At 40.5% G+C, this 22,299-nt stretch overlaps 1 protein-coding gene and 1 non-coding gene across 2 annotated transcripts; one reads left to right on the top strand and one right to left on the bottom strand.

Moving 5' to 3' along the window:
- The first annotated feature begins 746 nt into the window (after positions 1 to 746).
- On the top strand, positions 747 to 1,685 carry Or13d1 (olfactory receptor family 13 subfamily D member 1). The gene has a single exon (NM_001000398.1). It carries the CDS (start codon positions 747 to 749, stop codon positions 1,683 to 1,685), a length of 939 nt encoding a protein of 312 aa, NP_001000398.1.
- Positions 1,686 to 12,794: 11,109 nt separating this feature from the next.
- LOC120103354 (U6atac minor spliceosomal RNA) lies at positions 12,795 to 12,922 on the bottom strand. Its single transcript, XR_015621623.1, has one exon. It is a non-coding gene; the product is annotated as a U6atac minor spliceosomal RNA (small nuclear RNA).
- Positions 12,923 to 22,299: the final 9,377 nt, after the last annotated feature.

The following is a 22,299-nucleotide window of genomic DNA, read 5'->3' on the forward strand; positions in this document are numbered from 1 at the left end:
GAAAAATGTTCCTGTTATAACTTTAATCCCCTTACTCTAAAATAAGAAGCATTATTTGAGGCAGGGTCTCATTACGCAACCCTGACTGATCTGGAAATTGCCTTGTAGTCCAGGCTGGCCTCAAACTCACCGAGATCCATATCCCTCTGCCTATGCCAAGGCCAATCAAGGTGCTGAGATCAGATGTGTGCACCACCATATCCAGGTCATGTAAAAAAATTTAATTAAATCAACTTTTCAGTAAATTGGACTTACATATATAATTTATCGAATATGAGCATAAACATAAAATTGCTATTTTATTATGTAATTTATTGTACTATATATTCATCTGTTAGTGACATATTGGAACTACTTACCATATCATCTAGTAGATTCCAGCTAAATTAGTTCACAAAACATTTTGTTCCATTCACTTCTCTAGCTGACTAGTAATAAAAAAATACCTGTATGAGCACACTTGAAAGACCTTTGACCTGAGATTACCTTCAATTAGAGACCTGCCCCTTCCTGGCACAATCCCAGGCCTCTGCTGCCATTTGATGCTAAGCACTGTATCCTGTCTCTGCATATCTTTCATAATTACTAAAAATATGATAGCCCTACCATTGCTGCTTTTAGGAAGTTTCCTAAGAAGAGAAGAAGATAAGACATAGGAAAGTTATCCTACTACACTCTATCAAGAACCGACATTTCCTTGAGCCCCGACCTTGTATGAATTCTGTGGGTGTGCTGAGTAGGTGAGGATGGGAAATGACTCTGCAGTGACGGAATTCTTTCTCGTGGGACTTTCCCAGTATCCAGAGCTCCAGCTTTCCCTATTTGTGCTCTGCCTCATCATGTACTTGATAATCCTTCTGGGCAATAGTCTACTCATTATCATTAGTGTCGTGGATTCTCGACTCCATACCCCCATGTACTTTTTTCTTGGGAATCTCTCTTTCCTGGACATCTGTTACACATCCTCATCCATTCCTCAAATGCTTGTCATGTTCATGTCAGAGAAAAAATCCATCTCCTTCCTTGGTTGTGCTCTACAAATGGTTATCTCACTTGGCTTGGGCTCTACGGAGTGTGTCCTCCTAGCTGTGATGGCCTATGATAGGTATGCAGCCATCTGCAATCCACTGAGGTACCCTATAATCATGAACAAGGTATTGTATGTGCACATGGCTGTGTGGTCCTGGGTCATAGGCTGTCTAAACTCTCTGGTGCAGACAGTCTTGACCATGGTGTTACCTTTCTGTGGTAATAATGTCATTGATCACCTTACCTGTGAGATCCTGGCTCTTCTAAAACTTGTATGCTCAGATATCACCATGAATGTGCTTGTCATGACAGTGGGCAGTATTGTTCTGTTGATGATTCCTCTGCTGTTAATTTTCGTGTCCTATATTTTTATCCTGTCTTCCATCCTGAGAATTAATTCTGCTGAAGGAAGAAAGAAAGCCTTTTCTACCTGTTCAGCCCACTTAACTGTGGTCATTCTGTTCTATGGTTCAGCCCTTTTTATGTATATGAAACCCAAGTCAAAGCACACCACAGCATCTGATGAAATCATCGGACTGTCTTATGGAGTCGTGACTCCAATGTTGAATCCCATCATCTACAGCTTAAGGAATAAGGAGGTAAAAGAAGCTGTGAAGAAAGTTTTGAGCAAACATGTGTATCTACAGAAAATCTGAAAGGCTTTGGGGCCTGTGAAACTCAAGCTGGGACCAAAGGACACGCTGTGTTTTCAAAATCTGCTTGGAAAACCAAGGAAGAAGCTACCATTCTCTGCAAGGCACATTGTGTAAACCATCTGAGTAGTGTAGTATTTGCACACTCCTCAGCCATGTACAGCTCTTCACATCTGTCCCTTGGGGTAAATTTTCATCAAGTCAATCTTTCTCATTCCTTCTGTCTCCCTTCTCAGTTCTATTTCTTTTTCTTTCTCGTGCTTCCACTCATTATCTACTTTTTTCCTTCTAATCCATTTTTCATTCATTTTTAATTTAACACCCATTATGTTATGGCCTAGAATCCCCTCTAAGAGTAAAAGAAAGTTCCCTTCCTTTCAAAATTTTTTATTAGATATTTCTCTTTACTTACATTTCAAACGTTATTTCCTTTCCGGGTTTTCTGTCCATAAGCACCTCACCCCCTCCCCTTCCCCCGTACGGGTGTTCCTCCCATCCAGCCCCTTTACCCGCCCCCAACATTCCCTTGCACTGGGGGTTCAACCTTGGCAGGATCAAGGACTTTCCCTTCCACTGGTGCTACAACAAGTCTATTGCAGGTTCCATATGCAGTTGGAGTCCTGGGTCAGTCCATGTATCGTCTTTCTGAAGTGGTTTAGTCCCTGGAAGCTGTGGTTGGTTGGCATTGATGTTCTTATGGGGTTGCAAGCTCCTTCAGTTCTTTCAATCCTTCCTCTAATTCCCCCAAAGGGGGTCCAGTTCTCAGTTCAATTGTTTGCTGCTAGCATTGACCTCTGTATTGGACATGCTCTGGATGTGTCTCTCGGGAGAGATCTATATCCAGTTACTTTCAGCGTACACTTTTTAGCTTCATCAATCTTACCTAGTTTTGGTGGCTGTATATATATATATATATATATATATATATATATGTATATATATATATATATATATATATATTTATGGACTACCTGGGCCACCTGTGGGGCAGGCTCTGAATGGCCATTCCTTCAGTCGATGCTCTAAACTTTGCCTCCATATCCCCTTCTATGGATATTTTCCCCTTTTAAGAAGGAGTGGAAGCATCCACATTTTGGTCATCCTTCTTCTTGAGCATCCTGTGGTCTGTGGATTGCATCTTGGGTAATTCGAGCTAATTAGCTAATTTGGGCTAATATCCACTTATCAATGAGTACATAGCATGTGTGTTTTTCTGTGATTGGGTTACCTCATTCAGGATAATATTTTCTAGTTCATTCCATTTGCCCATGAATTTCATAAAGTCATTGTTTTTGGTAGCTGAGAACTACTCCATTGTGTAGATGTACCACATTTTTTTAATCCATTCCTCTGTTGAAGGGCATCTGGGTTCCTTCCAGCTTCTGGTTATTATAAATAGGGTTGCTATGAACATAGTGGAACATGTGTATTTGTTGAATGTTCGAGCATCTTTTGGATACATGCCCAGGAGAGGTATAGCTGGGTCCTCAGGTAATGGAATATCCGATTTTCTGAGGAACCTCTAGACTGATTTCCAGAGTGGTTGTACCAGTCTGCAATCCTACCAACAATGGAGGAGTGTTCCTCTTTCTCCACATCCTTGCCAGCATCTGCTGTCTACTTACAGCTTAACAACTCTTGCTTTGAGTCCATGTGGTGCTGGGAAAAGCTAACCTCACTTCCTAGAAATAGCATTAAGCGGTAAGCATACACCTAACTGATTAAGTGACACTCTCTAACCTGGTAACTGATGCCACTATCCAAGTCAGCCAGGTCGGGTGAACCACATTCAGTCCCAAATGCTGCTGCAGTTTGAAAAAAGCAGCAGTCTTTCTAGGCTTGGTGAAGAAGTGGGATCTGAGGCCCAGTCTTTGCCAGAATCCAGAAAAGGCCGGAAGGAAGGCAAGTGAGGAGTTGAAGGGGAAGAGAGAGTGCCTGCTGCTGCCACTTTAATTCCTTGATCCAGCTGTGGCTAAAGCAAAATTTGCAAAGATTCTTTTGGTTATGAGTCAATAAATCATCTTTCTACAATGCTCCCCCAACTTTTGGTTGGATTCTTCACAGTTATATATCCCTAACTGAATATCCCCCTTGCCACCTCCTTATTCCTATTTTTCCCCATTCTTATTTTTGAGGAAACGGTTGAAAGATTTAGATGAGTCCCAACTATCCAATATCCATGTTTTTAACACGCGTGTTTACCCATTTATCATGTATACATAGATGCCACAGTGCAAGTGTAGAGGTCTGGTGAAAATGAATCAACTGTTCTCTCAGTTCTCTCTATCTACAATGTGGCTTTTAGGGATCAAACACAGGTGCCCAGGCTTGGTAGAAAGAACATTTACCTGCTGATCCATCTCACCATCCCTCCTTTCTTTTAATAACTAAAGTATAATCATCTGATTTCCATTCACCATGCCCACAAATAGTCTACTCACTGCCCAATATTTGCTGAGGGATGTTCATATTTTCCTGGATCTAGCTTTCATTTTGGCTATATTGCCAGCTTCCGCACCAGTATATGCATTTTAAAATATTGAAATCCAGTCTACAAATACCTTGAGTAGTGTGTTATGTTTGATCATTGCATCCAGCTATATACACTTATAATTTGTGCTCAATATGAAGCCAAATACAGAAACCCATAGTGTGTCCTTGTTATGAGTACTGGAATTGCCATCACAACAGTGATAAGACTAGCATTGACATAGTTCCTTTTTACCAAAGAAAGAACCATGATTGGAATCAACCAAAAGCACTTTGAACATCCCTACTTGAGTTTCTCTGAAACTGCCACCTCACAGCAATACTTATGAAAACACCACTCTGTTTTAGTTCCCAGTTGCTTGGAAACATCTTTTCCAACATTCCTTATGGTCCAATCATCCAACAGTTTTCAACTTCTCTGTTCCTATCTTAATCACGATAATCTTTTCGTACAAAATAAGCTTGCCTGCTGAGGCAAGGAATTTAGAGAAAGATGGATTTTAAAGAAGATGAGAAAATTGGGCCTGTTATGGGAGAAGAGCTGTTAAAACTCTCAAATTCAGCAATTTTTTTTTCTCCTAAGAGGTAGGGTGATGGTTCCAGTGAGTAAGAGAGCTTGCTGCATAAACATTAGGGCCTGAGTTCAGATACCAGCACCAATTTGACAGACAGGGTCTCACAGAAGCCTTTAACCCCAGTGCTATGAAAGAAGTGACAAGAGGATTGCTGGAGCTTGCTAGCTTCCAGCCTAGTTCTAGGTTCTATGGGACACCCCGACTCCAGTGAGTAAAATGGAAAGAGATAGAACAGGACACCGGATGTGGCTCTATGGCCTCTACATGTGCACAAGAGAATGCATTACACACATGTGTACATGCACCACCTATGCACGTGCCTCACCCACATGCGTGAGGAATTCTTGTGCTCCAATATTATTTTCCAAAGCAAATCTTGACTGTAAGTTCACCCTGCACAACCTGTCATAAAATAAGCAAAAGTTAAAAAAAAAATTAGTATCCACAGAGGGGAAAAAATCACCTGGGAGATGAGCCTCTGCACATGCGTGTGGACTATTATCATGAATGTGATTCTGCCCTTCCCTGGGCTTCATAAAAAGGAGAAAGTGGGGGTTGGGGATTTAGCTCAGTGGTAGAGCGCTTGCCTAGGAAGTGCAAGGCCCTGGGTTCGGTCCCCAGCTCCGGGGGGGAAAAAAAACAGAAAAAGGAGAAAGTGAACGGAGAATGGGCATTCATCTTTCAGACAATTTTCAAGAGTCAGTTCTCGCCTTCCAAATGTAAAACTTGAGTCATCAGTGTTGGTGGCATCCTTACTCACTAAGCCAAACTATTTATTGACCCTGTTTTTCTTTTAAAAGAATTTGTTTTTTTAAATATGTATAGTGTCACTTTATATCTTTAATGCAGGCAACTACTGCAGCAATGTCTTAAATTAAAATGATATTCCCTTGCTTTTATATATGGTTTTCTTCATTCTGTACATTGGAAGATTCTGATAGACACAGTCTACCCAGCCCAGCCACACACAGCTGTAATGGCTGAACTAGCTTATGGAACCTGTAACTTGACAGTGGCCAACATAAAAGATTAGCATATAGAGCAGTGGCTTCTGTATGTACCACCAGCCCTGAGGCCTACTCTAATGGCTTCTCAAATACATGACCAAAACAGAACCTTTAATTACCTATCTTCAAAGTACTTTCCTTTGAGGCTTTCCCATGTCATGAGGTGAAGCACTGGCATTCAGCCTACCAGCAAATGTTGTCTATTCTACATTCAGACCCTGACTGTGTGAGTGCTTCCTGTACTGCTCTCCAGTGCCAAGCCACATCATGTCCCAGACTATGTAATGGCTTCCCACATCACATCCTAGATCCTACCTATGTCCTCTTACAACCCATACTCTGAACACAGTCAATATGTTCTGTTTCAAAGCGGGTATCCTGAAGATATAGAACACACAGAATCAAGTGATTGTGTTTTAAAAATCAGAACTATGTGCCTCTGTTGGGGCAATCACTGTAGGTATTATGACATAGGACAAAAGAAACCTTTTCTGAATTCAATGTGCTATATTCTTATAAGGATTCAAATAGTACAGGCATGCATTTGTCAAAACTAAGTATACCACTGATGTTTGTTATTTTACAGCATGTAAATTTCTTTTTTATTTAAAATTCATACAACATATTCTGACAACACTTTCCTCTCCATATAGACTCCCAGATCCTCCCCACCTTCTTACCTACCCAATTCCACACCAACTACACATCACACACATGCATACACAAGCACACACGCACACACACACAAACACAAAAGCAGAAACCATAACATACTAGTAAAGGTATAATAAGATTAAAAAATATTCAATAAAATTAATACTAGACAAAAAAGCTTTAAAAATTGAGTTTCTTTAGTGGTCACCATCTGCTTCTGGGCATGGGGTCTATCCTTATGTGTTGCTTGTGAAGAAAAGAAAATCCTGATTTTTCTTTGGAAATAGTTGTCAATTGGACATACCATCCTGTTTTGCTTTGGGATGGGAGCTCACGTTCATTCCTTGTAAATTTCGAATTGAAAACAAAGCTGTAAATCTTTAACTAATGAATCACATGATAACAAAATATTTATGATATAATATAATAATATCTAGAGCTTCCTTTCAAATACATTCAAAACATGACTTGCGCTTAAAGGGGGAACAGTACAGACTCATCGCTCTAAAGAATTCTAGTAAAACTGTGGATGGCGGAAGCTGATTAGCAGGTATATGGTATTCAGCATTAGCTTTTCTCTGTCCCCCTTTATGTTTGAAAGTTTTAGAATAAACATGGCCCTAGTGGATAAATATAAAAAATTAGTGAGGTCAATGGTTCTTGGATAAATTTATCTGCAATTGAGTCAGTCAGAAATCGAATCCTCAGTGGGATCATTATATATTCTTTTTCTATTGTTAAAAATGGATTTTTCCATGCAGTGTATTTTGATTACAGTTTCCCCTCCCCCTACTCTTCCTCACTTCCTCTTCCGTCCAGGTCCATACCCTTTCTGTCTCCCCTTAGAAGACAAGCAGGCACCTGAGGAGCAAAAGTATAAGAAAATAAAAACAAACTGGAATAGGACAAAATAACCAAAGCAGAAAAAGAGCCAAAGAAGAGGCACAAGACATTTCTAGGGGCCAAGCCACACTCGTTCACACTCACAGGTGTTCCCCAAAAACACAAAACCAGAAGCTATGAGAGATACACACGCAGCACCTGTAAAGTCAAATAAATAACAAAGACATGACAAAGAACTTCCAAAGATGCCATTGAGTTCATTTTGTGCCGGCATCCACTGCTGGCCACGAGCCTACCTTTAAGAGTAGTTTGTTTCCCTCTTGAGACTCTCTTGGAGAAAACAGATTTTTCACTTGCAAGTGGCCATCAGTTGGATACTGTATCTGGTTAAGAATAGAGTTATGTGCCGCTTCTCCTTTCAGCTCTAGGATCTGGTGCAGATCCCAGTAAGGCACTGTGCGTGCTGCCACAGTGTGAGCTCATACATGCTGCTGGGTGAGGAAGGCTTGAGTCTTGGTGTCTTCCTTACCCTGTAGCTGTTACACCCTGTCTCTTCCACGGAGTTCCCTGAACCCTGCGGGAAGGGATTTGATGGAGAAAACCCTTTTAAAGCTAAATGTTCAAGGGCTCTTACTCTGAATATTGTCTGGCTGTGTGTCTCAGTTTGTTCCAGATGCAAAAGAGAGGGTTGGAATGGGAGGATCAAACAGGGAGGAGAGAGAAAGAAGGATCTAGGGACGGAATCACAGCTGAAAGTAAGGGCCATTTGAGAAGTTTCATGGAAACCTTATAGTTGAAGTTTCCAAATATATATACATATATGGACACAATCTACATTAAATCACCAAATAACAGGGGAGGGAGATCCCCAGCTGTATATCTCTTGTCACCCAAATGCAGCTTCCAGTCCTGGGAATGGGTTACATTTAATCGAGGTCTTGGCCAAAGGTGTCCGTGGGAACTCCTGAACAGCAATGGTAAGGTTCTCACTGCAGAAAACAACACATACAAACTTACCGAACACAGAACACTTGAGCCGATGACTACATAGAGCCTTCACTCCTACTACTGTCCATGGTTCAGGAAGGCACTCTGCACGCTACTAAAGGAGAAAGGCAAACACCAACCCAGCTACAAACCTTCAACCTACAATAGCGACCTGCCTGCAGGATATGCTTGGTGCAGTACTAGCTCAAGGCTCATGGGAGTAACCAACCAATAACTGACCTGAGTTAAGGTCTACTCCATGAGATAGAACCCATACCCAGTGTTGTTTGGCCAGCCAAAAAGCTGAGATTAGTAGACCCAGGAACCTAGGGGAAAACCAAAAACCAAATATAGCAATGACTCCTTACAATGTTGTGCTCTTCTCATAAACTGGTGTCTTGATAAGCTGTCACCCAAGAAGCCTCATCCTGGAGCAGATTACAAATATCCAACTATTTTTCACAGTCAAAACTTTTTAATTAGGCTATTTACATCCCTTATAAGAGAAAAATCTTAAAATAAATTTAATAGTCCCTGTGAAAACTTTATTGAAAAGTCTCTCTTTCTCTCAGCTTCGAAAAAAAAAGTTCTATTATTTTAAAAGCAAAACTTCTTAATAGGTACTTACAACTCCTGCAAGTGAGAAATTAAAAATAAAGTTTAATGGTCCCTGTGAAACTTAATTTACTATGCACAGCTTAGACGGGGTTTCAGTTGTTATTCCCAGGGGATGGGTACAGGGGAAGAAAAAGAAAGTGAAGAAGTATATCAGATTTATCAGAATCAAGTTGGCATAGTGCACTGTTTTCGATGGCTACTTCTAATGGGACTACTCTTTCCCCAGACACGTCAGACTGTGTGAACTTTAGCAAAGGACAGGTGGCTTTTCTTACAGTTTTCACTCAGCAGCTAATACAGTTAAAGCCAGGAAATTCTTCAAAGCACCCATATATCTACGTGACAATTGCCTATTTATTGTAAAACCACTGCTACTCTTAAAACAATGGAGTTTCGTACTCGCACACATTTTCCTAGAACCTTTCTGATATTGAAACAATAAAAATTAAGTTTAATTCAAGCGATTTATAAATTAACAGAGTCAGTTCTTCCTTGTGTCTTATCACACCATATGCAAGATGAAATAAATGTCATTTACTGTTGGTTTAGGACAACATAACTAAATAGCAGTGATTCAGATGGTTATAATTGTTCATCTGGAGACCTCATACCATTATATTTATAAAGTTATGAAATTTCTCTTAATATAAGGAAACTGCTATTACTAGCCATGCCCCTATTCAGTTTAAATTTTGTTTCTGAACAAAAGCTTTGAAATACGAGGCATTTTGAAAGAGCAAAAATGCACGTCAGAGGCAGTAACAAATGGAAGAAATTAAGTCAGACAAGTAGATGGAAATGACTTTATATTAAAATAAATTTGAGCTCAAATAACAAAATGTCAGTAAGACTGAGAAGTCATAGGAAAGGCCATTTTTGCAACCTACTTAGAGGGCCAAACCTGTTCAAGTTCTTTGTCCACTTTTAATTGCTTATGGACTTTTGTTGTATCCGCCTTATTAAATATTATATTTTGTCCCTACATGTAATAGATTTTATTATCCCCCTTATTCCTTGAGATCATCATGTAGTGATACTCAGTGTTTATTTCTCAGTATACATATTGGACCATAAGATTCCTTTATCTCACAAACTTTGAGCACAAATATATTATCATTAAGTTACTTTCTCCATCATGATATTTTGTAACCTGAGAATTGTTTAGAAATATATTTATAAGAGTCCATGCTTAAACTACATTTTAGGGTTTTTCTTTTTTAATATGGACTTGAAGATTGTGACATTATGACCCTAGAAAATGATCTAAATAATGTTAATTTGTTGATTTTAAAAGACTTGCTTTCTGAGGAGGCATAAAGGCTCTAAGATCAAAGGGGATGGAGGACACCAGAAGAATGAGGCTCTCTGAGTCAACTAAGCAAGGCAGATATGAGCTCAGTGACACTGAAGTACCAGGAACAGGGCCTACATGGCTGTATACCAGGTCCTCTGTGTATAGTTATAGCAATTAGCTTAGGATTTTTTTCTCCATCTTTATTAAATTGGGCATTTCTTATTTACATTTCAAATGTTATTCCCTTTCCCAGTTTCCAGGTAAACATCCCCCTAGCCCCTCCCCTCACCTTCTATATGGGTGTTCCACTCCCCATCCTCCCCCATTACCACCCTCCCCGAAACAATCCTGTTCACTGGGGGTTCAGTCTTGGCAGGACCAAGGGCTTCCCCTTCCACTGGTGCTCTTACTAGGCTATTCATTGCTACCTATGCAGTTGGAGCCCAGGGTCAGTCCATGTATAGTCTTTGGGTAGTGGCTTAGTCCCTGGAAGCTCTGGTTGCTTGGCATTGTTGTTCATATAGGGTCTCAAGCCCCTTCAAGCTCTTTCAGTCCTTTCTCTGATTCCTTCAACGGGGGTCCCATTCTCAGTTCAGTGGTTTGCTGCTGGCATTCGCCTATGTATTTGCAGTATTCTGGCTGTGTCTCTCAGGAGAGATCTACATTCGGTTCCTGTCGGCCTGCACTTCTTTGCTTCATCCATCTTACCTAGTTTGGTAGCTGTATATGTACAGGCCACATGTGGGGCAGGCTCTAAATGCATAGCTTAGGATTTTTAAGGGACTTCTGACCATGAGAACAAGTGGGTCTCTGACCCTTGTGCCTTTTCTTGAGACCCCTTTTCTTCTCTTGGGTTGCCAGATCCCAATTTGATATGATAGTTTTGCTTCATTTTATTATTTCTTATTTTGTCAGATTTGTGTGTTATCTCTTAAAAGCCTGTTCTTTTCTAATGAGAGACAGAAAGAGAGTGGATCTAGAGGGAAAGGGGAGGTTGAGAAGAACTGGGAGTAGAGGGAGGGAAATTATAATGAGGATATATTGTATGAGAAAAGAATCTATTTTCAATTTTATAAAAAAGGAATGGCATGCCTAAAAAAGTATATTGTAACTCAAAATAAATGTTTTCAAAGGCTTGCTTCCTTTCATAAAAAGCAGAGACAGGGGGGTTGGGGATTTAGCTCAGTGGTAGAGCGCTTGCCTAGCAAGGGCAAGACCCTGGGTTCGGTCCCCAGCTCTGAAAAAAAGAAAAGGAAAAAAAACAGAGACAGGAATTATAAATACCTTAGACTACAGAAAGCAGAAGTGTCCTGGGAAATTTGTTAGTTGATACAATAAGTGAAATAGTATTTAATCAAAGATGACACAACAAATCAGCAAAGGAAAATATAAATGAGTGCTCCAAGCACAAGGAAAGGAAGAGTGTACATTAAATAAGGCAAAGAGGACACAAAACATAAAAGACTAGGAATTTAACTCAAAACCCTTATGTGGAAAAGCATATATGGCTAAGACAGTTTAAAATAGGACCCAAATGGTAGCTATCACTTACACATATAGCCCGAAAGGATTAGAATCCGGTTACCTTTTCCTTTATTTCTATGCTAGAGATTGAGCTCCCTTCACTGAATGGATACCATGACCAGGACAGCATGACGTGGATGCAATGATTCACTAAGAGTGGTGTGAGAAGCTGCCTGTAAAGTTCCTCTCCTAAGTGTAGCATATAGACTGCATGTGTAGGAAGAGTGCAGATGAGAGGGGGAAGTATATGCAATACAAGCATGCACAGGTTACAGAAAATGAAGGAAATGAACCAGCCTGCTCTAAATTATCTCCTTGTGGCCTTTGGTGAGTCGATTTCTTTGAAGCTCTTGTTTACTGTTTTCTTTTTTCTTTTCTTCTAAACATCAGCATTACAAAGGAAAATCAATATGAGTAAGAAAGTAACAAAGTAACCAAAAAAAGAACAAAAGAATAACATCAACCAAAAATAACCAACCAAACAAAAACAGTATAAGTGACATTAAGTACCAAATAGGCAAAATAGAATGTGATGGTACCCTGTGTGTGAGGTAGTATTAGTGACATTCCCCGGGAGCAAAAGAGAGAAGGGGGAGTTATACTTTAGGAATAAGACTTACGAACTGTTGAAATGTCTCAGAATATAAGACAAGAATTATTCAACCTTTTTGAAATTAGAAGGGACACTACATGGATATGCGGGTTAACTCATCATGTGATAGTGAAAATAGAGAAGGCTCTAGCAACATGGGTTGGCACATAAACCTTTTCCACACTGCAGATGCAGAGACAGAAGATTCCAACCGAAGAGGGTATGAAATAGGAATGGTACTGGCATAGTCCCCAAGGTTAGGGAAATCAGGAAATACACACACACACACAAGCACACACACACACACACACACACACACACACACACCCAAGCACACATGCACACACACACACACTCCGAAGCACACAAACACACAAACATACACACACAAGCACACATGCACACAAACACACACAGCACACAAACACACATACACACACAAGCACACAAACACACATACACACACAAGCACACAAGCACACAAACACACACAAGCACAAGCACACACACACAAGCACACAAATACACACACACACAATCATCAGATACCCCAAAGCACATGGCACTGCCTTAACCACACACATTGTTGTTAAGCACAAGAGTCTCATCCATCTTTGTCAAGAGGAGTGCTATCCTTCTCTCCATTCATACAACATAGAAATTGCATTTTTTTAAAGAATGAGTTGTCTTTATAGGTAAAGAAAATAATATGGAAAATGAGGCCTACTTCTCTCCAGGCCCGCCCCCTCTCCCACCCCATGGGAAGGATTTAACAATTTTTCTCATTTCCAAGCTTATAAAATGTTGACACAAACTTAATTACAGGGAGGCTGATTATAAAACACACACAAGACAGGCATAAACGATAAGATTAAATCCAGCATTCCTACAGTGATGAATAGTAAAAAAGCAGGTGTTTTTAAAGAACACTGGTAGCCAGAGACTTGAATCCTTACAGCAAGAGCTCTTTAGGGTTCCAACTTCACAGAGGAGTTTGCAGGTGTGCCTTGCATTCTGTTTAGCATTTAACAGTTAAATGGCCTTTATAGGCAACATTTATTCACCTAATATAAACAAAGCATGTCCTATAATTGTTTGATTATAAGGTCATGATTTTAATGTATCAGTCATTTTAATATCAGTGTTATTCATTCTTTTGAATCTTACCTGCTTTAACTGACCTTCAGTTATACTGTTGAAACTACATGCGTCACGTTCGCATATGAAAATCATACTATTTATAATTAATATACAAAGAAAGCTTGTTTGCTGCCAGGTAGTTCACATTAATCTGACATGTTTCACGTGCTTACTAATTGACTCCATAGGCATTACTACAGGTCAGTATGATTTTAGACTCGTCTTCGTTTTACTGTGTTAGGATTGTCACCGCTACAGAACAAACACAAGTGGTGTCCACCCAAGGATCCTGGCAGCTTTTGGTAATTGTCACAGTGTATATAAAAATACTTATTAAGTACAGAAAGAGCCAATTCTTCATTAAGAGGTGGTAGAGTCTGTCACATGGCCACCTTTCCCCTCTTTTATTGAAAATGTTTTTTTTCCCTCACAAATACATTATCTGATTACAACTGCCCCTCCCTCCACTCCTTCCAGCTCTTCCCCACCTCTGCTCCAGTCTGGGTCTGCCTCCTTTGTCTCTCATTAGAAAACAAACAGCTTTCTATGGGATGGTGATTAACTAAAATAAAATATAGTAGGATAAAGTAAAAAACTAAAGCATCAGAACTAGACAAAGCAAACAGAGAGAAAAGAGCCCATGAGAGGGGACAAGAAAGAGACCTATTCATTGGCACACTCTGGAATAACGTGAAAGCACTCAACTGGAAGACGTATATGCAAAGGACCTATGGGGTAAATGAGAGAAGATATAGATATAGATATAGACATAGACATAGACATAGACAGATATAGATATAGATATAGATATAGGCATAGGCATAGACATAGACATAGACAGATATAGATATAGACATAGACATAGACATAGACAGATATAGATATAGATATAGACATAGACATAGACATAGACAGATATAGATATAGATATAGGCATAGGCATAGACATAGACATAGACATAGACAGATATAGATATAGATATAGGCATAGGCATAGACATAGACATAGATATATATCTGTATATAGATACAGATATAGATATATAAAAGAATAAGATTATTTTTTAAGGAAGAGCCCAACCCTACATTGAGATAAGCAGTCTCCAAAGATTCCATTGCATTCATTTTCTATTGGCCATCCACTGCTGGGCAAGCGGCCTATCCTTAAGAGTAGTTTGCTTCCCCAGTAAGACTCCCATGGAGGAAACTAAATTTTCATTTGCAAGTGGTTATCGACTGGATATCGCTTCTGGGCTAGGGATGGGGACATGTGTCCACTTCTCCTTTCAGTTCTAGGGCTCCAACGGATGCAGGCCCTGTGCACACTGCCTCGGTCTCTGTGAGTTCATACCTGTTGGTTTAGAGGACGTTGTTTCTTGCTGTCCTCCATCCCTCTGGCTCCTACTCTATTTCTGCCTTCTATTTCATGGGGATATCTTGATCTCTGAGAAAAAAGGAATTTGATGGAGCCCCTTTAGGGCTCAGTGTTCCAAGATCTCTCACTCTCTGCATGACATCTGGCTTTAGGTCCCTGTATTTGTTCCCATCTTCTTCTTTAGGTTTAAATTTTTTTTCTTTGTTGAAAATATTTTCTGTGCCTTTCACCTGGGTTTCTTCTCGTTCCTCTATTCCCGTTATTTTACATTGGTCTTTTTCACGGTGTCCAAGATTTCCTAGGGATTTGGGGCCAGGATTTTTTTTAAGACTTAACATTTTCATTGAGTAAGATATCCATGTCTTCCTTCTATCAGCTTCAGTGCCTGGGCACTCTCTTTTCCATCTCTGGTATTCTGTTTTCGAGGCTTGCCTCAGATGTTCCTGTTCAAGTTCCTAAATTTTTTATTTCCAGATATTTACCATCTTATGGATTTTTTTTATTGACTCTGTTTCTACTTTCCAATCTTGAACTGCTCTATTTATTTTCTTTCATTATTTATTTGTGCTCTCATCAATTTCTTTAAGGCATTGTTTTATGTCCTCTTTAGGGACCGGTATCCTATGCATAGAGGGCATTTTAAAGTTCCCGTCTTTATGCTTCAGTTGTGTTGAAATAGTCTGGGCCTTCTGTGGTAGGGCGGCTGAGCTCCAGTGGAGACATTTGACCCGGCTGTGATTGTGTTTTATGCTTGCATCTAGGCATCTGGGTTTGGGAAGAGCGTCTAGGTCTTGTCTTCGGTGAGTGGGGGTTTTGTTCCTGGGTTTCTGTTGTCCTCTCTGGTTCTAAAGATACTGTGGTGGCTGTGGGTTGCCCGGTAGGAAATGCTTCTGGCATCCTGATAGGTGTGGACGCTGGGGGTTCCAGGTTTTGGGAGCTGACACTTAGGATGGGAAGGGGAAGGGGAATAAGAAGGGGATGCTGGGGCTGGAGAGATGGCTGAGCGGTTGAAATCACTGACTGCTCTTCCAGAGGTCCTGAGTTCAATCCCAGCAACCACAAAGATGGACACATTTCCCAGAAGCAATATCCAATTGATAACCACTTCATCACCACATCCCCGAGTTCCATCCATATAATCAAGTGATAAACATCTATAATGTGATCTAATGCCCTCTTATGGCATGTGGGTGTACATGCAGATAAAACATTCACATACATAAAATAAAATAAAAAAAATAGGAAGGAAATGCTAAGGAGATCCACGGGATGAAGAAATGATGATCATACCATTATAAGCTGCTTAGGGCCCTGAAATGGGAGCAGAGAGTAAAGGCAGGCCACAACAGGCAATCTGCTGTAGGGCTCCAGAGAAGACTGGGAGGTTGAACGTGGAGGGGAGAAGAGGAAATGAAGACCTGAAGCTATAGGACCGCAGTGGCCTGCAAGGTTTCCAGGGAATGCCTGTTGGAGTTGGGGACTGGGAGAAAGTGCTGAGTCCTGGAAGAAAGGAGGGAGGGCTGATCCGCAGGAGATGAGGGCGGGGGAAGCACGAGGGGGTGGGAGGGGCAGGGGGAAGCTGCCGCAGGGGGTCTGCTACAGAGCTGTGGTGTGGAAGGAGGATTGGGTTTGGAGGAGAAAGGGGAGAGCTGAAATCTACAGGTAGCCTACCTGCTTCCTTGGCCTTCAAGGCTGGTGTGTTCCCAGGGAATGCCCGCCGGTGTTGGAGGCCTGGAGAACGGGAGAATGGGATGAGTGGGGAAAAGAAGGGTTGGAGGAGCAGTTGTACAGGATCCATTGGAGATTGGAGGTGGGGGGGCTGGGGACCGGAGAGGGGCGGGAGGGTGTCAGAGAGGAAGGGAAGACTGTAATGGGTGTTCTGCTACAGAACTTGGGATGTGTGCCATAGGGGAACTGGATTGGAGGAGAGAACAGAGAGGTGAAGATATGCAGCTAGTCTATCTGCTTCCTGGGCAGACTGTCTTGAGTTCCCATGGAGTGCCTGCCAGAGATGGAGGGCTGGGATAAATCAATGAGTAGAAGAAAGGAAGCTTGGAGGGAAAGATCTGTGTGGCCCACAGCAAATGGGGGTCAGGGCGAGAAGAAAGGCTGCTGCCGGAGGTTTACTACAGAGCAGGGGATGAGACTTAGGGGTTGGATTTGGAGGAATGGAGGAAGAGGTAAAGATCTGCACTTAGCCTGCCTGCTTCCCTGACCTGACTCCTTTTAATATGGAGTCCAAATGCACTGATCAATAGATGAGAACAGTGGAAACAGAAGGAAATCCCTTTAAAAATTCTGCTAAGGAAATGTCCTTTCTGTCGTACCATATGTTGCTCATGCTCAAAGTAGCCATAGACTGGGTTAAAATGAATTCTTTGGATGGGAAGATTTTTCTTGTCAATGGGATCAATCCCATACTCAATCTGAACTTCTTTTCAAATTATTTCATATCACATCCTTCTCCCAATATAGTATTGCTCAGACTTAAAGGCAGTTTTTCTCTATTGCAATGAGTGTCTGTTTGAGAAACTCTACAGTGTTTGACAAGGTGGGCAATCCCTCTGGGAGCTCCTCTGTCAATTCTACTGGTTATCCAGGCATTGTTTTTCCATATCACAATTAAAAAGAGAAATTGAAACCAGATCTTGATTTCACTTCGATTGCTAAAGCACGTTTCTATCCAGACACCCTACAGGTTCTTCTCCTGTGATACAGACACCCCAACCATAACAGGTCACCTCAGAAAGACTCAGCCATAGGGCCCACACCAGACCTCAGATGAGCATGGCAGAGGCTGCTAAGGAATGAGCACACCAAAGGGTGATGGTCAGTCAGTCCTCAGTGAAGGCCTGGCCCAGGGAAGCCTGTGTCCCACAGCACCATCAGTCTGTCCTGAAGAGATACCATGTCATGTTTCAGAAAGGAAGCTTTCATCCAAACAGTTCTGATTTCCCCCATAAACTCTTCGCCCTCTTGCACAAGACACAGAAGGGCATTTGACCTTAGATCATGCAGAACATTGGTAAGTATCCTAGAAGGAATCCTGAAATATCTGACCTGGAGGTCGACAATACGGCCCTCTTGTTTGAACACAGCCTGCAAATTCTTGTGCTAATATTCCGATCTTAAGCACAATACCGACAATAAACAAAATACAACAAAATTTAAAAAGAAAAAAAAAGCAACAACAAACAAAAACAAAAAACAAAAAAAAACAATGCTTTAAAATCAAGTAGTGAGATGCAAGTAAAATTAAAATAAGTTAAAAAGTCAATTTGTCAGCGAGGAGGTATCTGGAATCCTAGAGCACTGAATCATATTGATATTCATAAAAAATGTGAGGACACAGATGGTTACCTAAAGCTAAAAGGTGTGTCAGCTAATAACGCAAAACAAAAAGAAAATCTATGTTAAATAATGAAAAAATCCAAAAATAGTCTCTATGGAACATTTCTCTTGAATTCCAAGGAAGCCATTTAACAGGTACCAAAACCATCTTCCTACACAAAACCTAAGGACAGTCAGCATCTTTAGGATATCTACAAATGATTTTATGAACACCAATTTGTTTTATTAATGCAATCATTAAGTAAGTTATTGCATAGTTAAATATTGAGCTGCTCACAATTTTTCTGCTACTTACTATAATAAAAATAGCAGTAAATAGTCTAGTATAGAAATGCCAAGATACATTAATAAGCTCATGAAATATGCAGTGGTTTTATTTTAATCCCCCTCAGAGCATTCTTTATCCCTCCCTAAAGCAATGTTCAACATAATGCACTCAGTCTCTTAACAAATATTCAGTGACATAATTAAGGCTCTTTATAATCAGGAGGTATGAAACTTTTCATCTTTAATTCTTGCTTTTATTGATATTTGAATTCTTAATATTGTTGATAATAGTAATAACAATGCAACCCATAAGTGTTATAATTCACTTTTTCTCTACTACATAATTCATCACCAAACACAGAAGCACAAAACAAATCCAAGACAAAAGTAATCTGAAAGCTAAAACATTCAAAATGCGTGTAGTTTATAGTAAACAGACTCAAAATCACACCTCTCTCTGTCTCTTCTGTCTCTCTCTGCCTATTCTGTCTCTCTATCTCTGTATCTCTCTCTCTCTCTCTGTCTCTCTCTCACACACACACACACACACACACACACACACACACAAGCAAAAGTTTGCTTATGTCACCATCTAGTGGCTACAGGAAATAGCACACAGATACACAAAAGTGCTTACCCAGGGAAGTGACTGCAGAATTCATCTGCCCAGAGGTATAGATCCAGAAGACAAGCATCTAACATATAACTGTCCTCCTACCCAGCTAAGGTAGCATCAACCTTGCCTGCTTCCTTCTGCACAGTTCCATGAGTTTGACAAAATCAAGCAAGAATAACATTAAACTGACTTTTCGCCTGCCTCAATTGCTAACACCCTGTAACTGGTACCTATTTGTTATATGAGTTATTTCCATCAGACCACAAAAACAGATAATAAAGAGTGAGAAAACCCCATATGCTGCTATGAGGAATATAAATTTATAAAACATTTTGGTACAATTTAGGAAGATGAATATGCGTATAACTTATGAGCCAACAACCCCACTCCTGGGTAAGAACTCTCGAGCAGTGGCTTGTTTCCCCCCAGGACACAGCCCAAAGGAGTATACTGATGGGTGGGTAAAAGGTTTATCTTAATTGTAACCAGTTACTAACTGAAATTAAGCATTTCCTTTTGTCACAATGGGAGGCAATAAATAGCATAAAGACTTGTGGCATTGTAGATAATAAATTCATAGCTACTATGTTCTAATTACATTTGTTACAGACATGGTAAAAACTCTCCATATCCTCATTGCTACTCAAAATGCTCCCACATCCACCACTAAATGTTGTTACTCTGTGCCTGATGAGTATGTCTACTTTTCTTTGGGAAGCATTTCTTTTTTCATTTCCATTGTTTAAGTCCAAGTCTTTCCTTGTATTCGATTCTTTATCATTTGTTTTCTTTGCAACTCTGTGCGTGTTACATTTTTGGAAACAAGGATTCTTATCATACTGAGAACAATTAGAAGTGCCTTAGAGAAAGGCCCTGGTGGAGCTATTACCAATCAGCTGGCGGGGATCATCTCAGCTCTGCCCAGACAATTCATGGGTAGGCAAGGAAAAGGAGCTGGTCTCTGGCTGCTTTCCTCTCTCCCTCTGGCAGCAGTCAATGGCAGCAGCTGGCAGTAACAATGGCAAATGGTAACCTCCATGTGCCAGTCCTCGTAGAACCTTCCAGAATCAGGACACTGGGCCCTGCAAGTGCTACAGCCTGAGTAGACCTAGAAAGTGCAATTCCTACCCAGTTGGCTGTGGCTAGACTGCAGCTTCTAGGCAGACCTAGTATCCCGATTCATCAGCTCTTAATGGCACCCTGTGTTACAATTTTTACACAGGCCTAGGTGGCGGAACTTTTCCAGCATCACAAGAACTGAGGTGGGACACTGAGTTGGATGAAGGCCCAAACCTGATGATCTATATGGCCTTGTAACTCTCTCTTACTGTTCTAGGAGCCAGAAGCTGATGGCCTCCAGAAACTTAACTCTTTCTTATTATTCTGTGCTAATAAACACGAGTTTCTTTTCTCTGTAACCCTCTTAGGATTTTGTGCTAATAAGTGTTAGTTTCTTTTCTCTGTAACTCGCTCACCATTTTGTGCTAATTAATGATGCTTCCTTTTCTGTGTTGCTTAAGGACCTCTCCCTGGTCAGACAAGAGGCTTGGATTCATTATCTCTTTTTGAACCAGGAAGAAAAGAGAAGAAAATCTTTTACATAGGCAATATGTAAAGACACACATATATTCATACACACACACATTCTAGTCGGGCCTGACCACCTGTCTCATCAGCTCCACAAGTGTTCATGCATACTTACATAATATACATATACCTACACACATATACATACATATAAACAGACATATATATATGATTGATATCTATATATAAATAGATATATATAAATATATATAAATATTAGTTATGAATCAGATATCAGTCAGATATATATATATATATATCAATATATCGTATTGATGGTGGGGCAGAGCTTCCCTCCAACCCCCAACCAAGCTACTACCTCATATTGGACAAATGTTCTTCAGAAAAATTACCTCATAGATAAAATATTATATACAAAGAGAGTTACATAAGGATGTTGATATTAAGTTCAAAGCAATATTTCATTATAAGTTCAAAGCAACCATTCATTTCATATCATAGTGCATACCTGTGGCTTCATCCTTGGATCCGACTTAGAATAAATGTTTTTCTGGGATCACATATTTGTCTGAAGTCTATTTCTCTTTTTATGTAATTTATGAAAGCTCATGTATTACTAATTATGCAGGCTTTACTTACTGTTCTATGAGGAGTTAGTGGGCACATACTTGATTCCAACTTTATTATAGCTGTCTGGCAAAATAACTAAAACCATCTCTTAAAACTTTCTTTCTGAAATTATCTGAATCAAATCAGGAATTCTATAAAATCACTAATTCATCTAAACGGCATTAATTCATGAAAGCTCATCTTTACGTTGGTCTGAAGGAAATCTACCCAAAAGGGTGGGCTAATGCCCAAGAATCATTCGACTATGTAATGGTGAGGGAAGACCAATCAGTACTAAGCAATTCTGGAATGATTCTGAAGGCCCTGCGATTTAGAGCTTTCCCACTACAGCCATACAAAGCAGTGGGCCGTCTCCAGGAAACTTATTGACCTTTACCCTTTCCTAGATGGCTCCTGAAACCTAAGGATCAAGGCTTCTTATTCCTAATTACCTGCCAGTGACACAGCTCTCAGTCTGAGATCGAAGACCCTCATCCCTAAAACCTCCATGGCATCTAGAACTCTTCTAATGATCAAGACTGTGGTTTCCATTCTTTGGCTCCTTTCACCCTCCATCTGCCCCTATCTTGATATCCCTCTACTTGGCCACATCTCAAGACACTTGGTTGCTTCTTCGGCCATCAATTACTTGGCTATGACACATACCTTGTCTGCTAACCTCTTAGCTTTCCCTGCCTTTTGCCATCACTACCACTCTGCATCATTCTTAGTGTTAACTGGTGTTCTCAGTATTCACAATACTGAAAGCAAGCAAAAGAGACCTCTTGAGAGAAGCCGATTGGGTCTGATCATGCAACGCCAAGGGAAAGAGCATGGTAGAGTAGCTCTGAGTTGAATCACTAAACCTGGGCAACCTGGTTATACAGCCAGAAATGAGTTATCTAGACCTCATAGACATAGGTTTGGGTGCAATCACAGCCTTATCTTAGCACAGAGACAGCAGTGCCACTGCTGGGCTACCTCGGAAAGGTGCTTCCCCTCTGACCCAGATAGAAATGGGAGCAGGGCCATCTAGAGTTCATCTACACTTGTGAGAGTAAAAAGCCTGGCTAAAATCTGTTGTAAAAAATCCTGGTTGAGGCCGTACTTTCAAAAGCCAGATCAAC

Source organism: Rattus norvegicus, chromosome 5 (assembly GCF_021556685.1).
Source record: "Rattus norvegicus strain SHRSP/BbbUtx chromosome 5, alternate assembly SHRSP_T2T, whole genome shotgun sequence".
Taxonomy (NCBI): domain Eukaryota; kingdom Metazoa; phylum Chordata; class Mammalia; order Rodentia; family Muridae; genus Rattus; species Rattus norvegicus.